Source organism: Telopea speciosissima, chromosome 4, assembly GCF_018873765.1.
Source record: "Telopea speciosissima isolate NSW1024214 ecotype Mountain lineage chromosome 4, Tspe_v1, whole genome shotgun sequence".
In the NCBI taxonomy this organism is placed as follows: Eukaryota; Viridiplantae; Streptophyta; class Magnoliopsida; order Proteales; family Proteaceae; genus Telopea; species Telopea speciosissima.
This window is the reverse complement of record NC_057919.1, coordinates 60,375,688-60,400,389: the sequence shown is the minus strand read 5'-3', so window position 1 is coordinate 60,400,389 and position 24,702 is coordinate 60,375,688. Positions and strand designations below refer to the sequence as shown.

Sequence of the window (24,702 nt, the reverse complement as noted above, 5' to 3'; positions counted from 1 at the left end):
TAAGTAGCATGTCCTAACATGGATACTAAGTCACATGTGGTATAAGTACTACTGTCGTAGATGCTAACCTCGAAGAGAACCTACCAGGAAAGCATGACACAAGGCAGCTAACCCAACAACCCCCAATGACCAACCGGAAAACATGACACCAGGCAATTCCAGACATCAGTCACCCGAGCGAAACCATTCTACCACGGTGAGGACCCGTCAGGAAAGCATATCACCAGGTAGCTAACCCAACAGACCCTCAATGACCAACCCTACTGCTTATTCCCACAGCGGAGTACACACGCTAACATGGGACAGTGAATGGTACCCCGGCATACCCTTTGGCTGTACCCCGGGTTGTCCAACACCTTACCCCCTGTTGGTAAGGGGCGTAATCTTGGGTTATGATAAAACAGCCTAGCAAGTCAATCTATGCATGATAACACATGTATGTATAACTGAATTTAATAGAACAATACTTTTCCAATAATAGTCATTAGTAACAAGTAGATATCAATGCAAATGCAAGATGCCAATGCAACCTAAATCATATGCAGATTCTAATGCAATAAATAAAAGCTAATAAACTATATGAACAGGATAATTTTGATGATGTATGACATGGCAATCAGAACAAAACAAATTAAAATGATAAACACTCCAAAATTAAGGTCAGAATTCCCTTACCTGTCTCTATAGGTAAGGTCTCAATAATTACCCTCCAAAATAGCCCAGCAAAACAGACAAACCAGTAAGAATAGACTGGAAACAGTCCCTATCAGCAGAAAATCAGCAATGTTTGGAGGTTAGAGCATAGCCAGAGATCAGTCAAAGGCATCAGGGGTATTTTGGTCACAAATGGCTGAACCGGCTGAACCGGCTGTCCGGTTCAAGGGGCAGAATTGGGGGTTTTACTTTAAATGGGCAGATCTTAACATGCACAATCCCAATTTCTGGTTTCAGATAATAATTAAGGTGGGTCATTTCACTAATTTGTTGAATTTCAGATTTAAATACTAAAATTAGGGATTTAGGTTAATTACTTCTCAAATTAATGATTTAGGGCTTATAAATTGGTTCATGGAACCTGAAATTAGATTCAGCAGAGAAACAGCCCTGAAATTTCAGGTATAACAGAACCTAATTTGTTCTAAATTAGGTTTATATTGGTAGCATTCCTATTTTTAAAGCTTAGTTTACATATTTTAATGGCTGCCATGGGTTAGGACTGGGTTAAGGCTTAGGATTACAGAAGAAAGAGAAGAGAACAGCAGAAATTTAAGGACCTACCTGAAATTGATGGTGATATCAGTGTGACAGCAGTCCTAGATTGTGCAGGAAGAACTCCAATTGCACTCTCAAGCTTCAACTCCAAGTGTAGAATCAAAGCCCCAACGTATGATGTACTTCTCTCTCCTTCTTCTTCTTTCTCTAAGTTTCCCTAAGGCTCTCAAGGCTGGATCGATTCTTCTTATGTTTAGATAAGAGGAAGAAGGAAAATAGAAAGGGGGGTTGATATATATGCATAATACTTAAGCACTAAGGGGTCGGGTGATAATTTGAGTATTAATTATTTCTATAACTAATTTATTAACCTCTTAGATTGATGAATAGTGTAATTGGTTTATATTTATAGTGGTTGAGTTATCTAAGGCATGTTTGGTCTTTTAATGTAAAATCAGCTTTTAAAATTGTTTTTAACCAGAATTTTGTACTTATTACCTTAATGTAATTATAGAATGATGTCACATGACATCATGGGTAAACTGGGTACGGGTAATTACTTGGAATTGGAATCTCCACTGGGGATGTGGGTCCCACAAGGATAAAATGACCAGAATACCCCTAAAAGTCTAATTGGTCATATAATCGGCATACGAATACACAAATAAGTTCATACTTACAATAAGTTAGTTAAGGGATAGGTTCTGCATCCCCTCCAGGTAGCATATCTGACACAGGTAGCTCAGATGCGGGACCCCACCAGGGTTATCTGACTCTAGAAGGGCAGGTTGAGAAGACTCCTCCCCGGAATCCTCCATAGGTGTGTCAGATGGTTGGTCTAGTACCTCGACCGATGCAGCCCATAACATTGAAGCAAGCATCAACACAGGACTAGAACCTGAAATCACACAAGTTCCAAAAATTCAAATTTATTGCGGATTTTACAACCTTCCTTACTGATAATTGATCCTAGATACCGAAAATGAACACTTTACGGAATCTCCAGCTCATCAAATTTCACCCCCTCACTGCCCTTCCCAAAGTTACTAAAGTCACACTCCATATACACCGTCTTCATTCTACTTATCTTAAAACTTTTTTATTTCAAGGTTTATCTCTATAACTCCAGTTTGGCGTTAATTCCAGCTTTTGTCTCAACCATTAAAACAATGTCATCAGCAAAAAGCATGCTTCAAGGAACCTCATCTTGGATGTCTCTAGTTAACTCATCCATGATAAGTGCAAACAAATAAGGGCTTAAAGCTGATCCTTGATGTAACTCAACTATAATTGGGAATTCACTACCTTGACCACCCCCCGCCCCCATGGCTCTCACACTAGCCACCACACCATCGTACAATCTTTAATTATGTCCACATATTTAATTGAAACCCTTTTCTTCCCTAGCACATGCCAGATTAAATCTCTAGGAACTATTATCATAAGGTTTTTCTAGGTCAATAAAGACCATATGGAGATCCTTCTGGCCCTCTCAAAATCTTTCCATGAGTCTCCTTGGTAGGTATATCGCTTCTGTTTTGGATCTACCTGGCATAAAACCAACTTGGTTGTCCGAAATAGTGGTCTCCTTTCTTAGGTGTGTTTCAATAACCCTCTCCCATAATTTCATAATATGACTAATGTAGGGCAGGATTGAAGTCTCAAACAGTCCCAAACAGGATCTGAAATCAGGGAAAATTGGTTCAGTTCGATGAGCTAAGGATGGGATGGTTTAGTAGGGTATGGTTTAGTTCAAGGGTGAGGGTAATATGGAGGGATAGGCCTGGGACTGTAGGAAGGACAAGGGGTTAGGCAAAACAAATCTGCAGAAGGGGTTTCTTCTCTGCCGATTTGAACAGCAGGCTAAGAAAATAGGGATTTAAGGGGTTTGGGGAGATTTCTTATGGAGGTCAATCAACAGGTCAGAAGGGGCTCAAAAGGGGGATCGAGTGGAGTTCTAGGATGGGGGAAGGAATGTTCAAAAGATGGGAGGAAGGTGATGGTTGGATTGAGCAGGGGAAGGGTGTAATGGAATTAGAAGGTTAGGCAGAAATTAGAAGGTAACCTGAAAATGAAGGTCTGGGCAGCAGCAATGGAACTCGGTTGAAGGGGAGAGACTTCTGAAAGCTTGAAGACTTGCAGGGAAAGAAAAACAGCAACAAAAAAGAACCTCCTGGGCTTCCCACCGCAAGGAGTCAGCAGGATCCAACACCAGCTCCTCCCTCCAAGGATCGAACACCAAGGAACAGCTTCATGGAAGCAAAACTTGCATAACAGCAGAGATGTTTTTTAGAATCAAATTGTGGGCTTCTGGCCCCCCTTGGATTGCTTTTATTAACTGAGGAAAAGAGGTTCAAAATTGGAAAGTCTCAAAATTAGAAACTTCCAATTTGGACCTGACTTGAGATACAAGACATTATCAGCCCAAATACCTCATGGCTGATGTGAGACTGACTTCTACTAACAACTTAACTAAATAAAAGGACTTGACTAATCTATGGGACCACCACTTAAATTAGACCAGTTGAATCAACCGGTTCACTGGTTTATTACAGGACTAAAAAATTAAAACATGAAACAACCCAGTGAATCGTGGGCTACTGCTGGACAGTAGCCTACTCAAAATCGTGGCCGGCTGCCAGGGTAGGCAGCAGCCTTCTTCTTCTACCTTGAATACACCCTTGGTTCTGCATCAATGACTAATTAGTTTTATGCCTCTATAGTTGTTACAACATTATATATCTAATCCAGATCAAAATATCTGCTGGTCGTGGGAAGAGAAAGAAATTAAGGAGAGAATAGATCATGAGATGGAAAGAGGGGGGAAGAGAAGAGGAAAGGGAGATCGTGGAGAGAGAGAGTCACAAACGTGTGTGGGGGTGGGAAGATAGAGGCAACAACCTCAATTCCAAAACCAAATTAAGTATTTTTCCATTCAGTCAACTCGTGGGTGCGCTCTGGCCTTTATTTATAAAACTGAAAACACAAAAAGAAATAAAACAGAATTTTAATTGATCATAAGATCACCAATCAATGACTGTTTTAGGAGAATCCCTACATGACTTAAACAAGTACCTAACAAAAGAAAAAACAACTAAGCAATTAGGAGACTTCCTTCCATATGCAGGTGGTGTTAGGAAGTATCCTATTTTAACCAAAAAACCTAAAGAACTAAAGTATTTGAATCTAAAAAAGAAACCAAATAAAGGAAGAAATATCCTTCTAGTGTGGGCTGAGATGGAGAGTCCTTAAAAGAAACCAATATAAATAAGAAAACTAAGATCTCATCAGATTTTACAACCTATTCAAACAACTAAGCAATAATAAAATAAGGAAATAAGTCCTAAACTGGCCCACGGCTTGTGTAGTGACAAGGTTCCTGAAATTCAGGAACCTAAATAACTGCAAGGTGTAATACCTCTTAAAATGGGTCCCACAAATCCTGGTTTTAAGGAGACCAGAAAATTCAACATGCAAGGCTGATCATGTGTTATCGTCACATGAACAGTAAACTGGTTTTTTCCTCTTTTTTCTAAGAGAATATTGCATCATAACTGCATCATTTCCCCCTTTGGTTCAAAAAAACTCTTCGTCGAGTTTTGTAGAAGGGTAGGAATAAGAATACTTTAACAGGTGCTTGCATTTCCTTGTCCACAACTTGAACAAAATTCAAAATATGAAGCTTTGATGTTGCATTTGTGATTTCTGTCTTGAAACTTGTGGTAAAGAACGAACTCATGATGTGCGATGGCTTTCACTTCACTAGCGCCCATCATTACTTGAACCACAAGCTCGTTTTTGGCTTGAAGGGACCGACCTACTGTAGGCAATGAAATTTCAATGGAACCAGCAACATTGTCTGCAATTTATTTCTTTTCTGCCTCATTAGGCTTAGGAATTTCTGCAATTTCATTCTCTTTCAACTCCTCTTGTGGCTCCACTGTGGGTCTTGCTTCAATCGACTTTAAACAGCTATCACACTGCAACCCTCAAGACAACAGTTTGTCAAAGATGAGAAGACACTAATGTACATGAGTTCCCTTCAAGATTGAAGACAGTCTTTCGTTCTTCCATCCATGATTGACCAACTATGAATCTATGATGACATGTTTGGAAGAAGAAAATACAAGACATCGAGCACCATCAACTAAAGGAAGAAACTGGAAACTCAATGAAAACATCACCATTGGATTCAATGATAATTTCATCTATCTTGGACAACATCTCCACGGTGCATTGTGGAATGAAATTCTAATTCCGTCCTTCATCTATGAATAGAGAAGAAGTCTTTCCATTGGGCAAATGAACTCTAGTCTTGAACACAAAGGTATCCATGGCCAGGCTTGGCTCTGATACGAACTAAGGCAAATCAAAAGATCTGATGGTGGTGTGAAGAGAAAGAAATTGACGGAAGACAAGAGATCGCAAGATGGAGAGAAAGAAGGTAAAGTAGAACCAGTCCCCAACTAGACACTTAGGAACTAATTCCACAGTTGGATCATTCAATGCTAACAACAGCACTGAATACCTCCAATTCCCAGCAATATAAATACCAGTAACTCTTAACAGTAAACAAGCAATAAAACAGAAAATAGAGAAGGGGATAGATGGTTTGAGTCTCTCACTCGCACCTAGGCCTCTCACTTCAAGGTTTCTCACCTCACATAGGATTCTCTCCTACACTGCTTCACACAGTCAGGTAAATCCCAGAAACTAGCTTATTACATCGTGTGGAGGACTCTTAATGGTACATTACATATGTAGTGGATGTTGCAATTACAAGAAAGGAAATAAAGAAAAATAGAAAGATTCTTACAAAGGAATATTAAGACTTGTACAAAAAGCTAAGTAGCTAACCAAGATCTTACCTATTAACCAAATGCAAAGTACTAAAGACCAAAAAAAAAAAAAAAAAATCAAAGCTAACAGAAAAACAGAAACGACTAAACACAAAAATAGAAACTAACTAAAAAGCAAACTTTAAAAGATCATGGCAGCATCTTTCTTCAAACGCAAGCTGGTATTGAGGCCCACACCACTGTTCATGTGAACAGTGAATTCCTTGAACTGCATCACGCTTCTATCTACATCAGAAGGGGAGAGAAGAGGGAAGGGAGATCATGTGGAGAGAGAAAAAGAATCACAAACATGGGGGGGGGGGGGAATAAAGGCAAGTAGGCAACAACCAATTCCCAAAAAAAAAAACTATTTTTTATTCAATCAAATCATGGGTGAGGTTTAGCCTCTTACATATTTATAAACTGAAAATAGAAAAAGAAATATAACAGAATTCTAATTGATCCTAATTCCTAAGCTCTCCAATGATGAAGTTTTAGGAGAGTTACTACTTGACTAAAACAAGTAACTCATAAAACAAATAACAACATAATTGATTAGGAAACTTATTTCCATTCACAGGCCGTGTTAGGAAGTATCCTATTCTAACCAAAGAAACTAAGCAACTAAAGTTACTGGATCTAAAAAGGAAACCAAATAAATGAGGAAATCTCCTTGTGTAGGCTGAGATGGAGTCCTTAACTGAAAAGAAACTAATATAAATAAGGGAATTAAATCTTATCAAATTTCCCAACCTGTCCAAACATCTAAGCAATAAGGATAAGTCCTAAACTGGCCCATGACTTGTGTAGTGATAAGGTTCCTGAAATTCAGGAACTCGAATAACCTCAAGCTAATACCTCTTCAAATGGGTCCTACAAATCCTAGTTTTAAGTAAACCATAAAATTCCACACGGCTGGTCATGTGTTATTGGTGATTTGGTTCTATAGTAAACCAAATCAAACCACAATTGTTCAGATCTGGGACCAAACCAGCCTAAACCGCAGGAACTGGTTTCTCCCCCCCCCCCCCCTTTTTCTAAGAGAATACTACATCACAATGAGCTTGCCTAGATCCCTTAGAAAGTCAAAATTGAGACAACCAATAAGCACATATTGATAGCCAACAACATCTGAACTCTATCATGATCTCAATGTTTTGAGTGTAAAATTGGGTGCTGGCTAACCAGGAATCTAGGTTCCATAGTATTTTGCCTAAATGTTGATAAAATTGTAAAAAAAAATTCATTTTTGGGGATAAATTTAGAATCACAAGAGTTGAACTCTAAGATGAAAACCATCACAATGAAGTATCAAGAGCAAGACCAAAGAGGAATTCAAGGAGTATGGGATTCCTTCCGTGATAACTAAGATTTGTTGGATTTGATTACCAACACAGTCGCACTTTTAGTATGAGTTTCAAAAACACAACCACATGTTGCAGATTAAATTTTTGCAAAGTTCACTTGCTCCCTTTTCTCTTTAGTATGAGTCCACAACCGGTATAGTCCACATTTCTTGAATTCAGTTGAAAAATCAATGCCAAAACAAGAACTGACACTATCACAGGATCTTTTTGGTTCCACTTCTGGTTCTTTTTATTAGCAAAAATAAGGAGAAGTTTTACCAATGAACGAGTTGCATCTAGACAGTGAACACACAATTGGTACCTTGTCTGGGTCATCATATACCCATACCAATCATACTGGTACTGGATACTGAAGGGTAACTGTTTCGGACACGATTCCAAAACTTTACCGAAACAGGTACCAACATGGATTGAATCTATATAATCATAAAATTGGCGATTTGGGGTCAATTTGAGACAAATTGGGTTAATCAATATGATATGGTTAGTTCACTAAATCATTTTGACTGGGTTGCTTATAATGTACAAACTAACTCTTTAAATGGAATTAAATTAAATTTTTAACAATATTTTACAAAACAAAAAAAAAAAAGAGTAATGCTCCAGGTTATCTCCCCTTATTTTAATATTTTAATCTATTCTAGCCTAAAAAACGAACAATAACTACTACATACCAGATAACATACTGATATAGTACCAAGAAGCTACCAAATTTCCAATAATGTATACCCAAATCGCATTTTAAGAGGGAGAACAGTACCACATACCAATTCTTGGCAACTATGATTGAAAATTCAGACCGAGAACTTAGTCAAAGTCCATTCCACTATTTATATTATTATTATAAATAAAAAAAAAAAAGGGGATTAAAATTGGCTGCCTGTTAAGCATCCCAATAATCACCTTTATGGAAAAGAGCAATAGGAACATTGGCGAAGAGAAATCAATGCCCGCTTAAATACCATTGAACTTCTTCCTTCCATGATTAGCATTAGCCCTTATATAGTAATATCACAACATGGGGCAGTTTGAGGAGCTAGCCAAGCATGGGAGTTACATGACAAAGTTCTGAGGAAGCCTCAAGAGGAAATATTAGGGTAGACAAGAATTTCTAATGAGCCTATGGATGGTATACCTATCTTATAATGTTGGACAGGTGAATTGTTTCTAGTTATTCTCATTTTAGTTTTCCATCAATTTCCACTCTTTAACTTTGGTCTCATCTGCCCGTATATGATGGATTGAATCTTTAGTCTTGAAGAAGACAAATAACTTAGCTATTCAAATATCACATAATTCGTTGATTACATACTCAAGAAAAATTGGTAAAGATGGACCAACAAGACACGATGTCAATAAGATGGCAGAGGCTAACATAAAATTTAATTAAAAGCGGGGGAGTGGGGGAATGTCTCTGCAACACTACTGTCAAAAGAATTTCCACATACCCTATGATCAGTCGCTTTTAACTTGATTACATACTCAAGAAAAAATTGGTAAAGATGGACCAACAAGACACGATGTCAATAAGATGGCAGAGGCTAACATAAAATTTAATTTAAAGAGGAGGAGTGGGGGAATGTCTCTGCAACACTACCGTCAAAAGAATTTCCACATACCCTATGATCAGTCGCTTTTAACTTGGGTAATAACCTATCCAACATTTCAAGCTTTCCGCAGAGTCTCACAATTGGTGGCAGATAATGTTTTGGTACTAAAATATCAACCTACACAAGGAGATCAAATTGTGAGATGACCATGTAAAAAGGCAAAGAGACTCAATTATCACACCTCAACAAAGAAATTCTATGAAAGAACAACAAAATAACGTGCCTCCTCTGCATGAAGTTGGCTGAGGTACGGATGATTGCATATATTACGTAACTCCATCACAGAGTTGTGCACCGACCGGCCCTGACCACAAAATGCAATTATTATTTACCATTCAAACAAGCACTAAACTAAGACATGAGTTCACTGCCTCAGATAGTGATCAAGCCAATCTTTATGTAAAACACCACAAGTACTGAACTAAGACATGAGCTCACTGCCTCAGTGATCAAGCCAATCTTTATGTAAGAATCCAAAGAGAGAAAAGATAAGAAAATGCCGAGAGAACCTTTGAATTTCCAATGGAACCAAGATTTTCTTCAACCCTCTTCATTAAAAGCTTCTGATAAGCAGAAGCCTCACATCTTACAAGTCTTTCTATCTTCTCAGGCAACTCATTCTCAACCTAGCAAAACAGCATTTAAAAACATAATAACGTCAAAATAAAACACAAACTTAAGATTTCATAGCTGATAAGGAAAAGAGGGCACAAGAATGAAAGATGCCGTAACACAAAATCCTTGCAAAATCCTCAGGCAAGTGAAAAAACATTCATCAGGTTACCTTATGGGGAATGAAACCCAAAATAAGGGAGCTGTATTACTAGAAAATAGATGGATCCTGATAAGATGAGCACTTAAACAGATCTTGATCTTGAAACATACAAGGCACTCAGATACAGAACCAAGTGAACACCTTACTTCCACATTGTCTTTTCTTCGGTTACACAAATCATTACAATGAAAAACATCTACAATGTAGAATGCATATTGATAGTATTTTATTGCTCAGCCATGGAAGGTATGTCATTAATACAGACAAAAAATTGCACATGTATAGGGACAAGAATCTACTCAAAGTAAATGCACAGTAACTATAAAACAAGTGATTTGCTAACTCCACAGAATGATAATGTAAGAAACCAACTTTACTACCCCACTTCCCCACTTTTATTCTGACACTAGCAATGAAAAAAGTTACACAACAAAAGTTAGAGTACCTAAAAAATGCAAAGTACCAACAGTGTAATTCTCATGGCAATCATGAAGTTAATTTCTACATAGTTTTGACTTGAGCATGGCCACTCTATAACAACAATTCAACTCAAATAGGCATATCCCTATTAAGTGGGGTCTATTACATGAATCCTGTTTCAACACTCAACACTAGTTAAAATCATATTTGGGAGACAAGTTCTTGAACTATGAGTAATAGTCTATTGTATAAGGAGACAACAAGTTCTCTTAGTGATTTAAACAAAAAAAATCAAGCCAGAAAACCTACCTTTTCTAAGAACTCCTTTAATCTCTGATTTCAGCCACTTAAATGATCGAAAGAAAGGTTTGTTAGTTGAATCTGAGTCATTTTTATGCTTCAATGTAAACTCCAAATCAGAAAAGTGGGAAAACAAGATGTTGAGAGCAAGGAATGAGACTCACAGGTGGTCATTTCCGCCTTCACAACTCATTCGTGCGTTCTGGAATGTAAACATGAGCTTTTAATGGACTGTATCGCAACGTATCACTATGTATTGCATCGTATCATCTGATACATTAGCAATATTTACCGATACTTTAATATTTTTTTTCAGCCCCTTAACTTGATAGTATCGTATCACACCGTATCGGCCGATACAATGCAATACTTATCGATACATGATATTTTTCAAACCAAAAAAAAAAAAAAAAGATACCTCAGTGTCTCATATCAATACCCTACGATACCGATATGCATCGGCCGATACGATACAGTGCGATACTTTAAACCATGGTTTGTATTTGTAACTGGGTCAGGTTTTGGGTCCGTGTATGGGTGTAGAATTGTAATTGTATGGAGATAGAGTTTTTGGGTTCCCCATACATTATCTCTATGTGAAAACCCTAGATACAAGCAAGGGGAGATCACTTTGTGAGGTAGAGAGTGGTGTAGAGAGTTTTTCAGGCTCAGTGGAAAATCTTTGGTTCTCTTGGGTGGATGTAGGCATTCATGCCGAACCACATTAAATTTCTCATGTTATGCGTAACAGTTAACTTGGTATCTTCCTCATGGTTGTGCATTCATCCCCAACAAGTGGTATCAAAGCGGTGTTCACTGGCTCATCGCAAGAAGTGCATGGAGATCCAATAAATGGAAGGTGCACAAGGAAAGCGAAGGAAGGAGGTTTCCAAAGTATAAATCGTAAGTACAATTCAGTGAAGGAGAAGAAGAAAGTGTTCACAGTGTAAAAGAAAAATAAACAAAAGAGAAAGTGGGTAGTGAAACCCACGGTGGAAGAAAGACATTGTAGAATACGGTAAGCTCTTTTTCCCCTTCAGGATGAAGGTTGGTTGTGGGATCCTTAGGAAGGAAAAGGAAAGAAAAAAGGGGCATACCTTTCATAGAATGGGAGAAAAAGGGTTTTCCGAGCCTATTCCGTAAGGTTTGGGTTCTGTACAGAAAATCTGAATTCATACAGAAGCTGCGGGATGGTGGTTAGGTATTCCTAAGGTTTTTCGACGTTCCAGACTCAATGGAAAGGCCGGATCATGGAGATTTGTGCAAGACAACGGTAATCAAGTACTTTGAGGTTGATGGTGGACACGGAAGGCAAAGATCGGGTAAATCAGATGGCGGTAACGAGTTCAAGCTTCGCCATAGAACGCTTCAATGACCATAACAACTTAACCTTGTGGCAACAATGGTTGAAGAATATCCTTACACGGAAGGGGACAATCAAAGCTCTAAGGAAGAAACCAGAAAAGCCAAAGAAGATGAAGGAAGATGAATGGCATAACTTGAAGGATCTAAAAAACACGATCTAGTTGTATATTGTGGATAACACTCTTTGTGAGATCATCGGGTTGGTGGATCCAAAGGAAGTCTGGTAACTTCATTCAAAAAATTGGGCGCCACATCGAGAAGAATACAACGAAGAAGCGAAAAAAAGCCTTATCCCTATATAAAAGCATGCACCAGAACAAGGTGGGCCAAAGGCTCAGACAGAGGGTTGAAGATAAGGAAGTAGGAATGCAACAAACCTAAATTTTGACTTGAATAACGTTCCAAAAATGTCGTTCACGCTTACTTATCAGCAAAACGGGTTATAAATAATCAGCCCTTTAAATAACAAAGAGTACACCGTTCAAACGGAAGACCAAACGAAGATGGTGGGAATGAAATTCAAGATCTTCTTATTTTATCCTTAGGCCAATTCACGAGCTGGACAGTTGAGGAATCTAGATACGAAAGATTCAGTAAGTTCACCCGCTTTGTTTGCATTTGATGCTTCCTACCCTGCTTCTTCTCTTTCCGAAGCCCCCCAAGTGGTCCCCGGTTCAGTTACGGGATGAGATTGGACATTCTCGCCAACGTGTATCTGGGAGGCCGCTAACCAACCAGCTCATTAAGAATCTATATTTGGTGGGCAAAGCGGAGAGCGGGTACAAGTCCAGGTTGTTGACAAATGGGTTGTTTTTGAAGAAATAGTTATATGGCCTTCGGTTGTGAGAGAGAGCGAAAGTTGAGGTACTCTTGGATGAGTTCAACAAGATATTTACAGAATGATCGACTCTTGACGTTAAGATCGAAGAGGAGAGCAAGGCCCTTCTCTTGTTGATATTACTACCTCCTTTATTTGATCACATTGAGGCTACATCACTGCTTGGTAAGGATACTCTCAAGCTTGACGAGGTTATTGCTGTTTTGCTAATGCACTAAACACCACGGAAAAATAGCAGTGAGGGAGCGTCAGAGGAGGGTAGTTCCTAAGTTAGAGTTGATGGCCAGGGAAAAGGCAGAAGTACAAGGGTCGCTCCAAGTCGAAAGGTCGTAATAACTTGCTAATATTGCAAGGAGAAAGGCCATATAAAGAGGAATTGCCTGAAGCGTAAGGAGGATAAAAAGGAGAAATAGGACAATGAGAAGGAAGGTAAACCATCCATTGTTGTTGTGGAAGGGTTCTGGAATGATGATGGATATGTTTATCTCACTACTTCGTCAGGTACAAAAACTTCACATTGGATTTTAGATTCTGGTTGTACTTTTCATGTATTTGGTCAAGGATTAGTTTGCTACATATCATGCATGTGATAATGGTACTGTTAAAATAGCAAATAATGTGGAAAGCAAGATTGTTAGGATTAGGACTGTATGGATCTGCATGTTTAACGGGAATGTGCGAACTTTGACTAGGGTGAGGCATGTGCCAGATCTAAGGAAGAATCTGATTTCACTGGGAACACTGGATTCGAGAGGTTTCAAATGATTATCTACAGGTGGAGTTCTCAAAGTTTCTAGAGGGGCCATGGTTATAATGCCAGGGCGGATGATTGGGAATCTGTACAGACTTGCAGGGACTGTTGAAACAAGTGAAGCTACCGTTGGAACTCGAGCAAGAGGTATAGGTGGACAACAAAGACTGCGGAAGGTTCAGGTGAGAACAAGTGCAAGTCTGGAAAAAAGTTTGTATCACACTTCATATTTGGTGAGTGGTAGTGATCTCTCTGAGCAGGTTGTAACGATACGAGAGGTGGAGCCACATCACATCATGCAGCAACGGTAAGCTGAATGGGGCACCCCAGGTGTGCTTGTGGGCCATGCTGGTTTGGGTATGCGGACAAGCAATAACACCCTATGGCAGACAATGATGGAGTTTGCAGAATCGACAGCAACATTGGTCTTCTTCAGGGTGGCTAGCAGATTTCAAGCTAAGGTGGAGATTGTTGGGGTTGGGTGTTTCTTGTATTCTGCGGGTCCACATGATTATTATTGGGCCTGTATTTGTAATTAGGTTGGGTTTTGGGTCCATTACATGTACAGGGGTAAAATTGTAATTGTGTGAGGATTAGGGTTTTTGGGTTCTCTGTATAGTCACTGTGGTGAAAACCTAAACACAAGTAAGGGGATATCACATTGTGAGGTGGAGAGTGGTGTATCGAGTTTTTTTGGCTTAGTGAAAAATCTCTAGTTCTCTCAAGTGGATGCAGGCATTCGTGCCGAACCACATTAAATTCCTCGTGGTGTATGATTGTTTGCTTGGTTTCTTCCTCGTTGCACATTCCTCCACAACAGGTTCAAACCAGATGCAGAGGAGGATAGCATGGAGATAGATGTTACGAGCTTGTTTGGCACACTTGGATGTCGGAGCCTAGAGGAGAGTAGTGGATATGGAGGGTACAGACAAACAGGACAATGGTGTGCACCCTCGTTTTCCATAGAGGCCTCCCTGCTGCGTATGGTGGATATAGTGGTTATGATCAGTACACGTCTTATCTGGTCCTTACTGTGTATGAGGATCAGTCACAAGGTGGGTCTTCATTTGTGGATATCATTTTCTCATACCCAGCCCCCCAGCAACCATATCAGCCTTGTCCATCAAGCAGCTACAGTGTGTCCATATTGCATCGTCTTCCCGGCCCAATGATCATATCCTAGGTTGGGTTACCTAGAGAATGTTGACAATGACACATATAAAGTTGTTGTGTTGGACTTCGAGTGTTCCTTCAAGCATACAATGACATGGCCATCTTTTGTGATAGAGTTGGAGAAACGGTTACATCGGCGGCAGAAATCTTCTAGAGGGTTTGAGGGTCCCCGAGCAGAGGTACATAATTGTACAGTTGGTACTTGATTACATGTGAGTGTACTATTAAATGGTTTTCTTCATTCCTAATGCATATTTGAGTCGTTTTAATGGAATTTTGTGTGATTTAATACTAAATTATGTGTAGAACAGGTATATTAGAGAAAGTATACAGCAGTGTACGCTAGCAACCTAGGGTCCAAAACCAAACTACCATTTTGGGTGTATTGTTTTACAATCAAAAGGTTCCAATATGATTAGAGGTGCTTAATTAGGGTTTTCCTAAAGTTTCGGGCCAAAATATAACCATTTAACCACCGAAATGATCAACCGAATCCAATAGCTGAAATGTGCAGGGTTTCTGTCGAGTTTCAACCTAAACCCAAGATATTTGGGCTTCACTAGGTTTAAACCAAAATTTAGAACCTCGTCATTAAGTACTAGCATCAAGGAGCTGAATGATCCAACAACCATTGACACTTGGAAACTCCAGTCATAAAAATGTTGTCACTTTCAAAATTTAGTATTATACTGGCGGCTGCAGCTTTCAAAGCAAGATAATTAAGGGTTTAGGGTACCTCTAATATATGAGACCATAGGGGTTGTAATGTGTAGCAATACACAGTCCCCAGTTTGTGGTCCCACACACATAAGGGAGTTGAGACTGGTTTGCTAGGCAAATAACATAATAACAGAACTCTGTAAATGGACCTCCAACTCTCGGTCTTTTCGCCAGATTTGGGATTCCATTTCTTTTTACATTAAAGCCAAGATTTCTTTGGTTCCCCTTTCTTGTATTGACTCTCCAAGGAATAGGTATATTGTAGCCACCTGGGGTCTCCCTCTCTCCTCCCTCCAGGACTCCTCTTCTTCTTGAGGCCTCCTTGTATATTTGTGTATCTCTCTCTCTCTCTCTCTCTCTCTCTCTCTCTCTCTCCCTCTTTAAGGGGCTGTTGTAGTCCTCTTTCTCTTTGGTAATGAATTTTTTATTCACAAAAAAAAAAAAAAAAACAGAACTCTGAAAATTGTTAACTGCAAAAATAATATTACATTGAAATGTTGGCCAGTATTCAGAAGTAATAAAAATTAAAGCACAGATGATGGAGAAGGGTTAGTGCATCATGTCAGCAGCCAGCATCGTAAAAGCTTAGCCAAACCTTTTAGCATGGATCCTAGAGTTTTTTGACAAAAGAGGATCCATGTAGCTGACCCCATTTAGTTAGGATAAGGCTGAGTTGAGTTGTAAAGATTGTTAAGTTGCCAGCCAAATCAAAAGAGTAAGAATTTAGGATTATTGGAGAATTAACCACTTCAATATGGCATTGATTAATAATTAAAAACAAAAAGAAAAAAAAATGGTATTTCTATGAGAATGGAGAATCATGTACGGACCTTGTGTTTCAGCCTCCGGAGAACAAAAGGTCGAAGAACTTGATGAAGTCGATTTATAATCAAAAGATTTTCCTCCTCAGATAGTAGAGCCTACTCGGTGATAAGAATCAATAATGAAGGAAAAGTCAGGAAAGAGTTTTACTTTTAAAAAAAAAAATTTGATAAAACATACACCACAAAGCCTCAAAAGAATACCAATGCTTACTTCATCAGGTGAATTATCACCACTACTCTCAAAGGGTTTATTGAACCATTGAGAAAAATCCACTGACGAGTTGAAAATGTTTGGCAACAAAAAGTTGAGTAATGCCCACAACTCCTCAAGATTATTCTGCACAAAACACAAAGATATAAAAAGAACTACCAATAGTATCTTTTCCCAAAAACAATCAGACTTCATGCAAATACTCGGGTCAAGGAGCAAAACATAGGAAATTGATTAATTAAAACCATAGTTGTCAAGGCAGCAAGGTGGCAGTAGAGGGGGCCTAAGCGCTTAGGCGACAAGGCGCCCGCGTAGGCGGCCAAGATGCCATCAAGTGTTATTTTTTATTTCCCCCCTTTTCCAACATTATTTAGTGTGCTACAATATTTTAGTATGCTACAATATATACCTTATATCATCAAAAATCAACATTAAGCCTCCTCAAGTCATCAACAATCAACATTAAGTCACCTTAAGTCATCAAAAATCATCATTAAGCCACATCAAGTCATCAAAAATAACATTAAGTCACATCAAGTCATCAAAAATAACATTAAGTCACATCAAGTCATCAAAAATCAATATTAAGCCACATCAAGTCATCAAAAATCAGTATAGAACTAGTAGACAGCAGAACTGAAGAAGCAAACTATTGGAAGTTTGAAACTATCAAAACATACATTTGGTTTATATTGTTCTTAGAAAATATGATCTTATCTATAATTAATTAAATTGCTCTCAATTTAGAGAGATGTTCTTGTTCTCTAAGAAGTTTGACTAGTCAAATGATTTTTTTTTTTACATAAGACTTTTTGCATTAGTTAAGAGCACAAAATCAGCTTTCCAACAGATCCAAAATTGTTAAATCTGATTTAAATTGAAGAAGTTATGTTCCGGTCAAACCTTATTTGGTATGCGCGAATGCTATCAAAGTCGGACTGAATGAAAATATTGTTTTAGATATCAAAATAAATGAATATTTCACCGCACTTTCGGTTTTTAGCAATGTTTTACCATATTACTATTTATAGAATTTTTAGATTTAAGAAAATCCCAACATTTCAAAGTAAAAAATTTCACCTACCGCTGAAAATCCAATTCTTGTTCTTGAACTAGAGGGTTGACTTTTTATCCTTTAGGAATTTTATTTTTTAACTATTTTTATTGGATTCAAATAGGGGGTATTTGCTTATTTATGAATAATATCTTAAGTAAATGAAAACCAGTGCAAGGCGGCAGTCGCCTAGGCCCCAACAAACGGCCTGGACGCCTAGGCAACACCTTGACAACTATGATTAAAACAGAAAAATCTAGCCACAAATCCAACAAGGGTGAGAAAGAGAGAAGTTACAGAACCAAGATAAAGGTATTGGTGTAGAGAATTTTATTGCAATGCTAATCTATGACAATAGAATCAACACAACATACTTAATATTATCCCAGAAAGGGTAAAACATAATAAGATGAAGGGAAAAAAAAGCAATTATGATGGTTTTTGTGCCAGACAAGATATTAAGAGAAGAACTTGATTAGGAGGTGAAAATCAATTAATAAAAAAGATCATGTTTTCATCTAGCTAAAGTAAAAGATTTCATTGTATGGGACTCAGAGTAACAGCAAGACCCCCAGGAAAAGGAGAAAATAATAACATAAACAGAAAACAAGCCAAAAGCACAAGATAGGATCATCAGTAACCTGTAGAGGTGTTCCAGTCAACAACAATCTATGAGAGCTCTGATAGTGTTTCAAGTCTGCATTCAGTTTGCAGGAAGCATTCTTAATGCGATGGCCTTCATCGATTATTATATAATGCCAATGTATTTTGCTCAGTCTGGGTCTATCATGTTTGTTCATCAAGTACTCATATGTCGTCAGAAGGACATTGAATTTTTCTTGGATGATCCTTTCCCTGCAGGGACAAAATGAAAATCAAAATCATTCTCCAAACAAGCCAAATGACAGAAAATAAATTTCACAATGATATGTCATTACTTAAATAACCGACGTCGTTCCTCAGGAGGTCCTGCATATGCAATCTTGTTTATACTAGGAGCCCAGAAGCTAATTTCTGACTCCCATCCTGGTAACACAGAGGAAGGTACTACCACTAGGAAAGGTCCTCTATCATTTTTTGTTTCCATTAGGTAACAAATCAGAGCAATAACCTGCAAAGGTACAACCTATCAGATTTCTCTAACGATAAACAAGTCTTAGTCTATGACAAACAAATAACAGAAAGTGGCCTACATCAAAGTATTGTGTCATTCCAGGCAGATAACACCAATCAATACCTGGACAGTCTTTCCAAGACCCATTTCATCCGCAAGAATTCCATTCAAATGGTTATTGTACAATGAAACCAACCACCGGAGACCATTCATCTGGTACCTACACATCAAATCATTCAAATACATAAACATAAAAACACAAACATATCCCAAAAGAGAAAATTGTCTGTAATAACACCAACTACAAATGTTAAAAAAAATTACATGAAATAAACAAAACAAAGTTCTGAAAGAAAATCCAGAAACAGAATCAAAATTCAACTTACTCCCTCAAATTTCCCCCCTGAAGACCAGTTGGCTGCTCTGTTATGCTCTCTTTTACACTGCATGAGACAATGTTGCAATAGACAAATTAAAATAAATTCAAAAATCTTGATATTAATTCCATGAGAAAACTATGAAAAAAAGAAGGTTACAAAAGGAAAAGCCAGGCCTTCAACAATAGTCCAAAATTGAAAGTCGGAATACATGTAAAAAAGAACTTCATGGTGGTTCAAACAAAAGAACAAAGGTTTGACTTCAATACCTATGAGCCATCAGATAGTACTTTTCATTACTTTCCAGATAATGCTGCAAGGAAAATTTGAGTTAATTCAAATAAATTTTTTTTTTTTTTTTAAATCACAAATTAGGCAACTTGCCTGTGCCTGGTCAGTCTCATCTTCAGTCTCAATAGCAAACTCATTCTTTTCAACAACATTTGCAGTCCTACTCTCATCCATTTCCATCTCAAAACGCTGTGCCATGGCCTTTGCCTCCTGTAGTTTGGCACCCAGCTTCTGAAGATACTTTTCAGTCTCCTTGAGCAGTTGCTTAACACGATCCGATTTGGCATCCTACACAATTATGTAGATGTAATAACAAGAAATAATATACAAAAATTGTACATAGCCTTTAAAAAAAAGAGCAAATAATCAGCATATAGCCAAAAAAAAAGTAATGGATCTACCAGACCTGAACCATCCGTAAGTACCCTTCCACATCATTGATCTTTAATAGATTAATCTTCTCATGCTGAATTCTGTCGCTCTTCTCACGGTGTATCCGTTCCTTCCTTTTATGGAACTCCTTTACATATTTGTTGAAACCCTTCCAGCGCTCTCTCTTAATTTTAAACCAGTCATCCATCCTCTCCCTAAAATACACATAACCAGCCAAATTATTTGTAGAACTACTATACCAATACAAACATTACATGAAAAAATTAATAAATATGAATTCTACTTGTAAATTGTAACAGCAACAAAATTGGCTAACTTAGAAAGATTAACAAAAAATTCCTTTCCACAGTCCCACAATAAAGGTAAATCCTTAGATTTCTATATAAACCTAAGGACACTTTTGACTACTGCATGAGTGAAACATACTGAGGAAAATAAATTAATAAATCAAACTCAAAGTTACACACTTGTGAACTTCTATTTCAGTAAAGAACTCCTTCTGCCTCTCACGAATTCTCTTCTGTCGCTCCTCCTTCATTTTCTGTTCAAATTTTTCAATTTGTTTTATCCGCCTTCCATGTCTATGTTTTTTAAATGCTCTCAAGCGCTCCATGTCAGAGGTGATAGGTTTGAAGAAATCATGCAGAAAATCACTGTCACAATGAAACAATACACTTTTAGAAGGAAAAAGTTAAAAGTCACAAGACACCTAGTTAGAAGCACAAGATGACACGAAGAACAACCAAGTAAATAAACAAAAGATAAGGACTTTAGAGATGCCAATTAGAGTAAGATATTAAATTACCTCCGCATGCGACGTTGAAATTTAAGCAGCTGAAGCTTTTTCAGTTCAATGACACTTCTTGTCTTAGCAGAAATATCTTCAGATGAACTCACAGTCTCCTGAACCATAAGTGTTAGCACAAATCAAAGTTGACAATTGCAAATAAACACTTCTAACAGGCAAAAACAATGCATATTCTTTCAATTCTCTCAATGCACTTAAACTAGTATTGATATGAGAATTTGACTAGCATTGATATCATAGGTGTCAAGGCATCACATAGGCATACGAGTGGATTTCCAAGGGCTGGGCGGTCGCCCACCCTATTCTAACTTAACAAGGCGAGCGTCTAGGTCCCTAGGCGGTCGATTTCTTTCTACTTATGTTTTTTCCCCTCTAAATAATGTTGTTTCTAAATAAATTCAACTTGTGACATGATATCTTCCATAGAGAAGACGGAGAATAATTCGCTACCAAGTATTAGATTGTGGAAGGAAGCAATCCATTTACCCATGGACATGGTCATCAGACAAGAAAACAACCATGTATCAGAACGATGAATAAAAAGAGGGAAAAAATGCTATGAAATCCAAGTTGGAAAATTTTTTTTTTAAAAAAAACTAGGGTTTCTTACTTTTTTTTATCAAGACTCATCATGCCCTTTGTAACTGTAGTTCCTGCTGCTAATCGTGCCCTGGTCTTCCTCCTGCTTTCTTCTACCTTGCTGTATTTCTTTCTTATTTTCTGTTATCTCCTTTCTTCCCTGTTGTTATTCCTGCAACTTCATCAATTTGTTGCTACTAGCGGTAAAACAGAACCAAACGGAGGAGTCCACCAATTCGAAATCCCCCATTGGTTTGGTCTGAAACTTGAAGCATACACTACCCTACCCAGGGCTATTCAACCCTCCATACCCGTGGCTCAAAAGTCAAAACCCTTTCCAACCTTGAGAACCAGACCTGTAAGCAAGGCGTTCCTGAATCTGTCCGCCAGGTCAAGGGTTGTTGAATATTTTAACCTTCAGATAGTAAACCGTTAGGATTGATATCCCTTGCTTCCATTAGGGATAGGGGTTGTGATTCTTCACCTGTTCAGGTTGGGTTCCTCGAGAAGTAGTTCTCCCATCTGCAACCAGTTCTTCTTTCCACTGGTTTTCTGGTTCGAGCTTGAAGGAAGAAGACAACCATTTCACAATAGATATGTTTTGGTTCCTTTTACCATACTGCCCTCCTTTTATTTTATTATTCAATTCTGTCCTTTTGATTTTATTGCCAGAATCACCCCCTCCCATGTAACTCTAACGACACTCACGAATAGTGCCTATTTTTGTTCCTTTCTTTGGATAGCTTATCTTTCAATAATTACAGAACTGCCATCCACTTGTAATTTGGGTTGGTAGTATCCGGGTGGGCCCATAGCAAACCCAATAAGTGCTTTCTATGAAGATCCAGCCGTCGCATTACCATCAATATTTTGCAGTCATATTTGTTTGTCTGATCATTACAGTTGGTCAAAAGATCTACCACATCAGATTAATTTTCTTCGGTTCCTTGGTAACCTGCTAATTTGGTAGGTATGCTATATATATTGCAAACCAGCCACAGGATCAACTAAATATTTTGGGGATTATAGTTATTGTCTGCAAAGAGCATTTGACCAGAATTTGGGAGACATCAGGATATCTGGTTTTGGGTTATTAATTTATTACTATTTTACCTTATTTGTGTCTTGAATTGGAGTTATTTATCTACTTTGATCCGATCCATTGCTGCTATTGATGGTATTGCGGCTGGTCTTGATTAAGGGATTTCTGTTATGCTTATCCTTCGTGATGCTGGTTATTGCCACCATATATGATGGATTATCCTTTCGTGTTCTCCCTAGCATTATTTGTCCACGTGTAGTGCTACACGTGAGGGGGAGATTGGAGATTATTATTATTATTATCTGCTTGCACCAAAAAAATTTATTATTATCTGCTCCCGTCATCAGTTGAAGATTATTATTACTTGCTTGTTGATGTCATCTGTTCATGTCCTCAGCAACAATTTTATCTTATAAATATGGTTACTCGTTTGCAGCAATCTTATATTGTTACTAGTGGTTCCCAGCAACCTTATGCTGTATTATATGGTTCCCAACAACCTTCTGTTGTTATCAGTGGTTTCCAGCAACCTTATGCTGCGTTATGTGGTTTCCAACAACCTTATGTTGTGGTATGTGATTTTTTTTTTTTTGGATGAATAAAAAATTCAATACCAACGGAAAGAAAGGGGGGAGAAAGGACAAACAAACACAATTCAAGGCCCGGCCAATACAGATGAAAAGGCGAGGACCCGCAAAAAAGAAGGGGGGAACCCCCAACCCTAACACAACCCACTAGAAGGGGGAAAACCCAATCATAAAAAGGAAACAAGGAAACAATGCCCAAAAACGACGAAAGCGCACCATCCAACAGCGGGATCCGAACTGCCACAACAGAGGGCATGACCTCTGATATCCATACTAAGAGGCAAAATCTTCTCGATGCAAGGCAAGGAATAATCTCTGTATGGCCGATTCTTAGGAAAAGAAGGGGAGCTTGTTTCGCGTTGATGGTAAACACAAAAGGGGGGGACAAGTGACAATAGGAGGCTGAAAAGGGATGGAGGGAGAGAGATGGGATGGACGAGCAGAGACCAAGGAAGGACGGGCCAAGTGAGATAGGCCAGAGGAGAAGGCTGAAGGGCCCAAAGGGATAGAATTAAGTGGGCCAAGCTAAGAAGCTGAACCATTAACGCCAGCGGGAGTAGGAGTAGTAGAGGGGTGGGGCACAGAAGGAAATAAGGTTTATGGGGGGCCCACCCCAAGGTTAGCATTAGGAATAGGGAAGAGATGAGGGAGAGAGGATCGACGGATTGAAGAGGGATTAACCTCTACAATCGATAAGCCGACAGCAGGAGGGAGAGAGGAAGCTGTAGTAGCAGGCCCAAAGAGAGGAAGGACACCCTTCGACTGCAGGGAAAGGATGCAGAAGCGCAGAATGGCAGGGGAGAGTCAAGTCATCAACAGCAGAGTCACAGCTGAGAGCGACAGGAGCATAGGCGATGGAGATAGGAGCAGTCTGGGACGCAGAGAGCAGCATCGATGCAGCAACAGGAGGGTGGAACTTAGCAGACGCAGAAGGCTGGAGCTCTTCTTGGTGAAAGCGACAACTCAGAGGGAGAGTAGTTGTCACCGTGTCAGGGACAGAGGCCATTACAGGGCTATCATCTTCCACGGATCGCAAGTAGGAGAACCGACTGTTATCGTTGGTCCTTGCACAGCCATGGACCAGCAGTAGGGGAAGAGTGCCAAACACATGCCCTCGAGGAGAGCCAGAGGCGGGATTTTCTCGAAAACAAGGGACCCTAAAACGGCGCCTTCGACGCTGGCCACGGCTGGGCGATCGAAGGTCAAAAGCTGAGGTTGGGCCATGAGGAGGGGGAGGGGGAAGGGAGGGTAGATGGTGGCATGGAGGATTCTGGGAGCAGAGATTATGGTGGCAAAGGAAATCGGAAGATCTTCACGATCGGCAACCTCACCCATCTTGGGGGAACACTTTATGGGAATCATACCCAAAAACTTTGCAGACAAGGCAGCAGGGAGGGCTCCATTCGTAGATAACTTCTTGTGTGAATCATCAGCAACTGTGATGGAGGACAAAAAGGGTTCTTCAGCAGAGACCTCAATACAGATCCGAGCAAAAGCTAATCAATCTTTCCTTTTGGTTCTTGCATCTGAAAAGAGAGGTTTCCCCAACACTGAACCAACGATACTGAGCCCATCAGTACACCAATAGTGGAGTGAGAGACCAGGCAAGGAGATCCACAAAGGAATGGTGCTTAGATCAACTCGATGAAGGTGCAGATGTCGATTCCATTGAGGGAGGAATATTGGTTTCCTTTTGGTATGTGGTTTGCAGTAACCTATACTGCACTTTTATCAATGGTTCGAAGCAACCTATGTTGCACTTTTATCAGTGGTCTGCAGCGACCTATTCTGCACTTTTACTTTCATCAGTGGTTCGCAGCAACCTATGCTACAGTTTTACCAATGGTTTGCAGCAATCTATGCTGCACTTTTATCAGTGGTCAGCCACGAGTCACGACCTATGTTGCACATTTATCTGTCATCTTCGTGAAGATTACTACTTGCCTTCCTGAGAAGGGCTTATGATGTTTTTGTTGTTGCTATGACATGTTGGATTGCGATTGGTATTCTCTGGCCGCTTATTTTGTTCGTTGCCGTTTGAATTTATTCAACA

General features: G+C 39.0%; 1 protein-coding gene and 2 long non-coding RNA genes across 9 annotated transcripts in view; all 3 read right to left on the bottom strand.

Moving 5' to 3' along the window:
- LOC122659776 (chromatin structure-remodeling complex protein SYD-like) overlaps nucleotides 1-24,702 on the bottom strand; it is an 85,759-nt gene that overhangs the window by 29,848 nt on the left and 31,209 nt on the right. For 6 of the 7 annotated variants that reach the window (XM_043854909.1, XM_043854912.1, XM_043854913.1 and 3 more), the window contains 14 exons: nucleotides 20,439-20,536; nucleotides 20,101-20,286; nucleotides 19,647-19,827; nucleotides 19,334-19,528; nucleotides 19,219-19,262; nucleotides 18,959-19,015; nucleotides 18,696-18,792; nucleotides 18,397-18,569; nucleotides 18,100-18,313; nucleotides 16,405-16,530; nucleotides 16,200-16,289; nucleotides 9,537-9,653; nucleotides 9,251-9,331; nucleotides 9,037-9,144 (listed from right to left, as the gene is read on the bottom strand). In XM_043854909.1, coding sequence (XP_043710844.1) covers nucleotides 9,037-9,144; nucleotides 9,251-9,331; nucleotides 9,537-9,653; nucleotides 16,200-16,289; nucleotides 16,405-16,530; nucleotides 18,100-18,313; nucleotides 18,397-18,569; nucleotides 18,696-18,792; nucleotides 18,959-19,015; nucleotides 19,219-19,262; nucleotides 19,334-19,528; nucleotides 19,647-19,827; nucleotides 20,101-20,286; nucleotides 20,439-20,536 — 1,767 coding nt within the window. Of the gene's footprint in view, nucleotides 1-9,036; nucleotides 9,145-9,250; nucleotides 9,332-9,533; nucleotides 9,654-16,199; nucleotides 16,290-16,404; nucleotides 16,531-18,099; nucleotides 18,314-18,396; nucleotides 18,570-18,695; nucleotides 18,793-18,958; nucleotides 19,016-19,218; nucleotides 19,263-19,333; nucleotides 19,529-19,646; nucleotides 19,828-20,100; nucleotides 20,287-20,438; nucleotides 20,537-24,702 lie in introns of all 7 variants that reach the window. The other variant, XM_043854911.1, reaches the window with a different exon arrangement.
- LOC122659779 lies at nucleotides 6,591-6,979 on the bottom strand. Its single transcript, XR_006332545.1, has 2 exons — nucleotides 6,949-6,979; nucleotides 6,591-6,908 (listed from the first exon to the last, which is right to left on the bottom strand). It is a non-coding gene; the product is annotated as an uncharacterized LOC122659779 (long non-coding RNA).
- LOC122659777 lies at nucleotides 22,390-24,524 on the bottom strand. Its single transcript, XR_006332544.1, has 3 exons — nucleotides 24,450-24,524; nucleotides 24,399-24,408; nucleotides 22,390-22,592 (listed from the first exon to the last, which is right to left on the bottom strand). It is a non-coding gene; the product is annotated as an uncharacterized LOC122659777 (long non-coding RNA).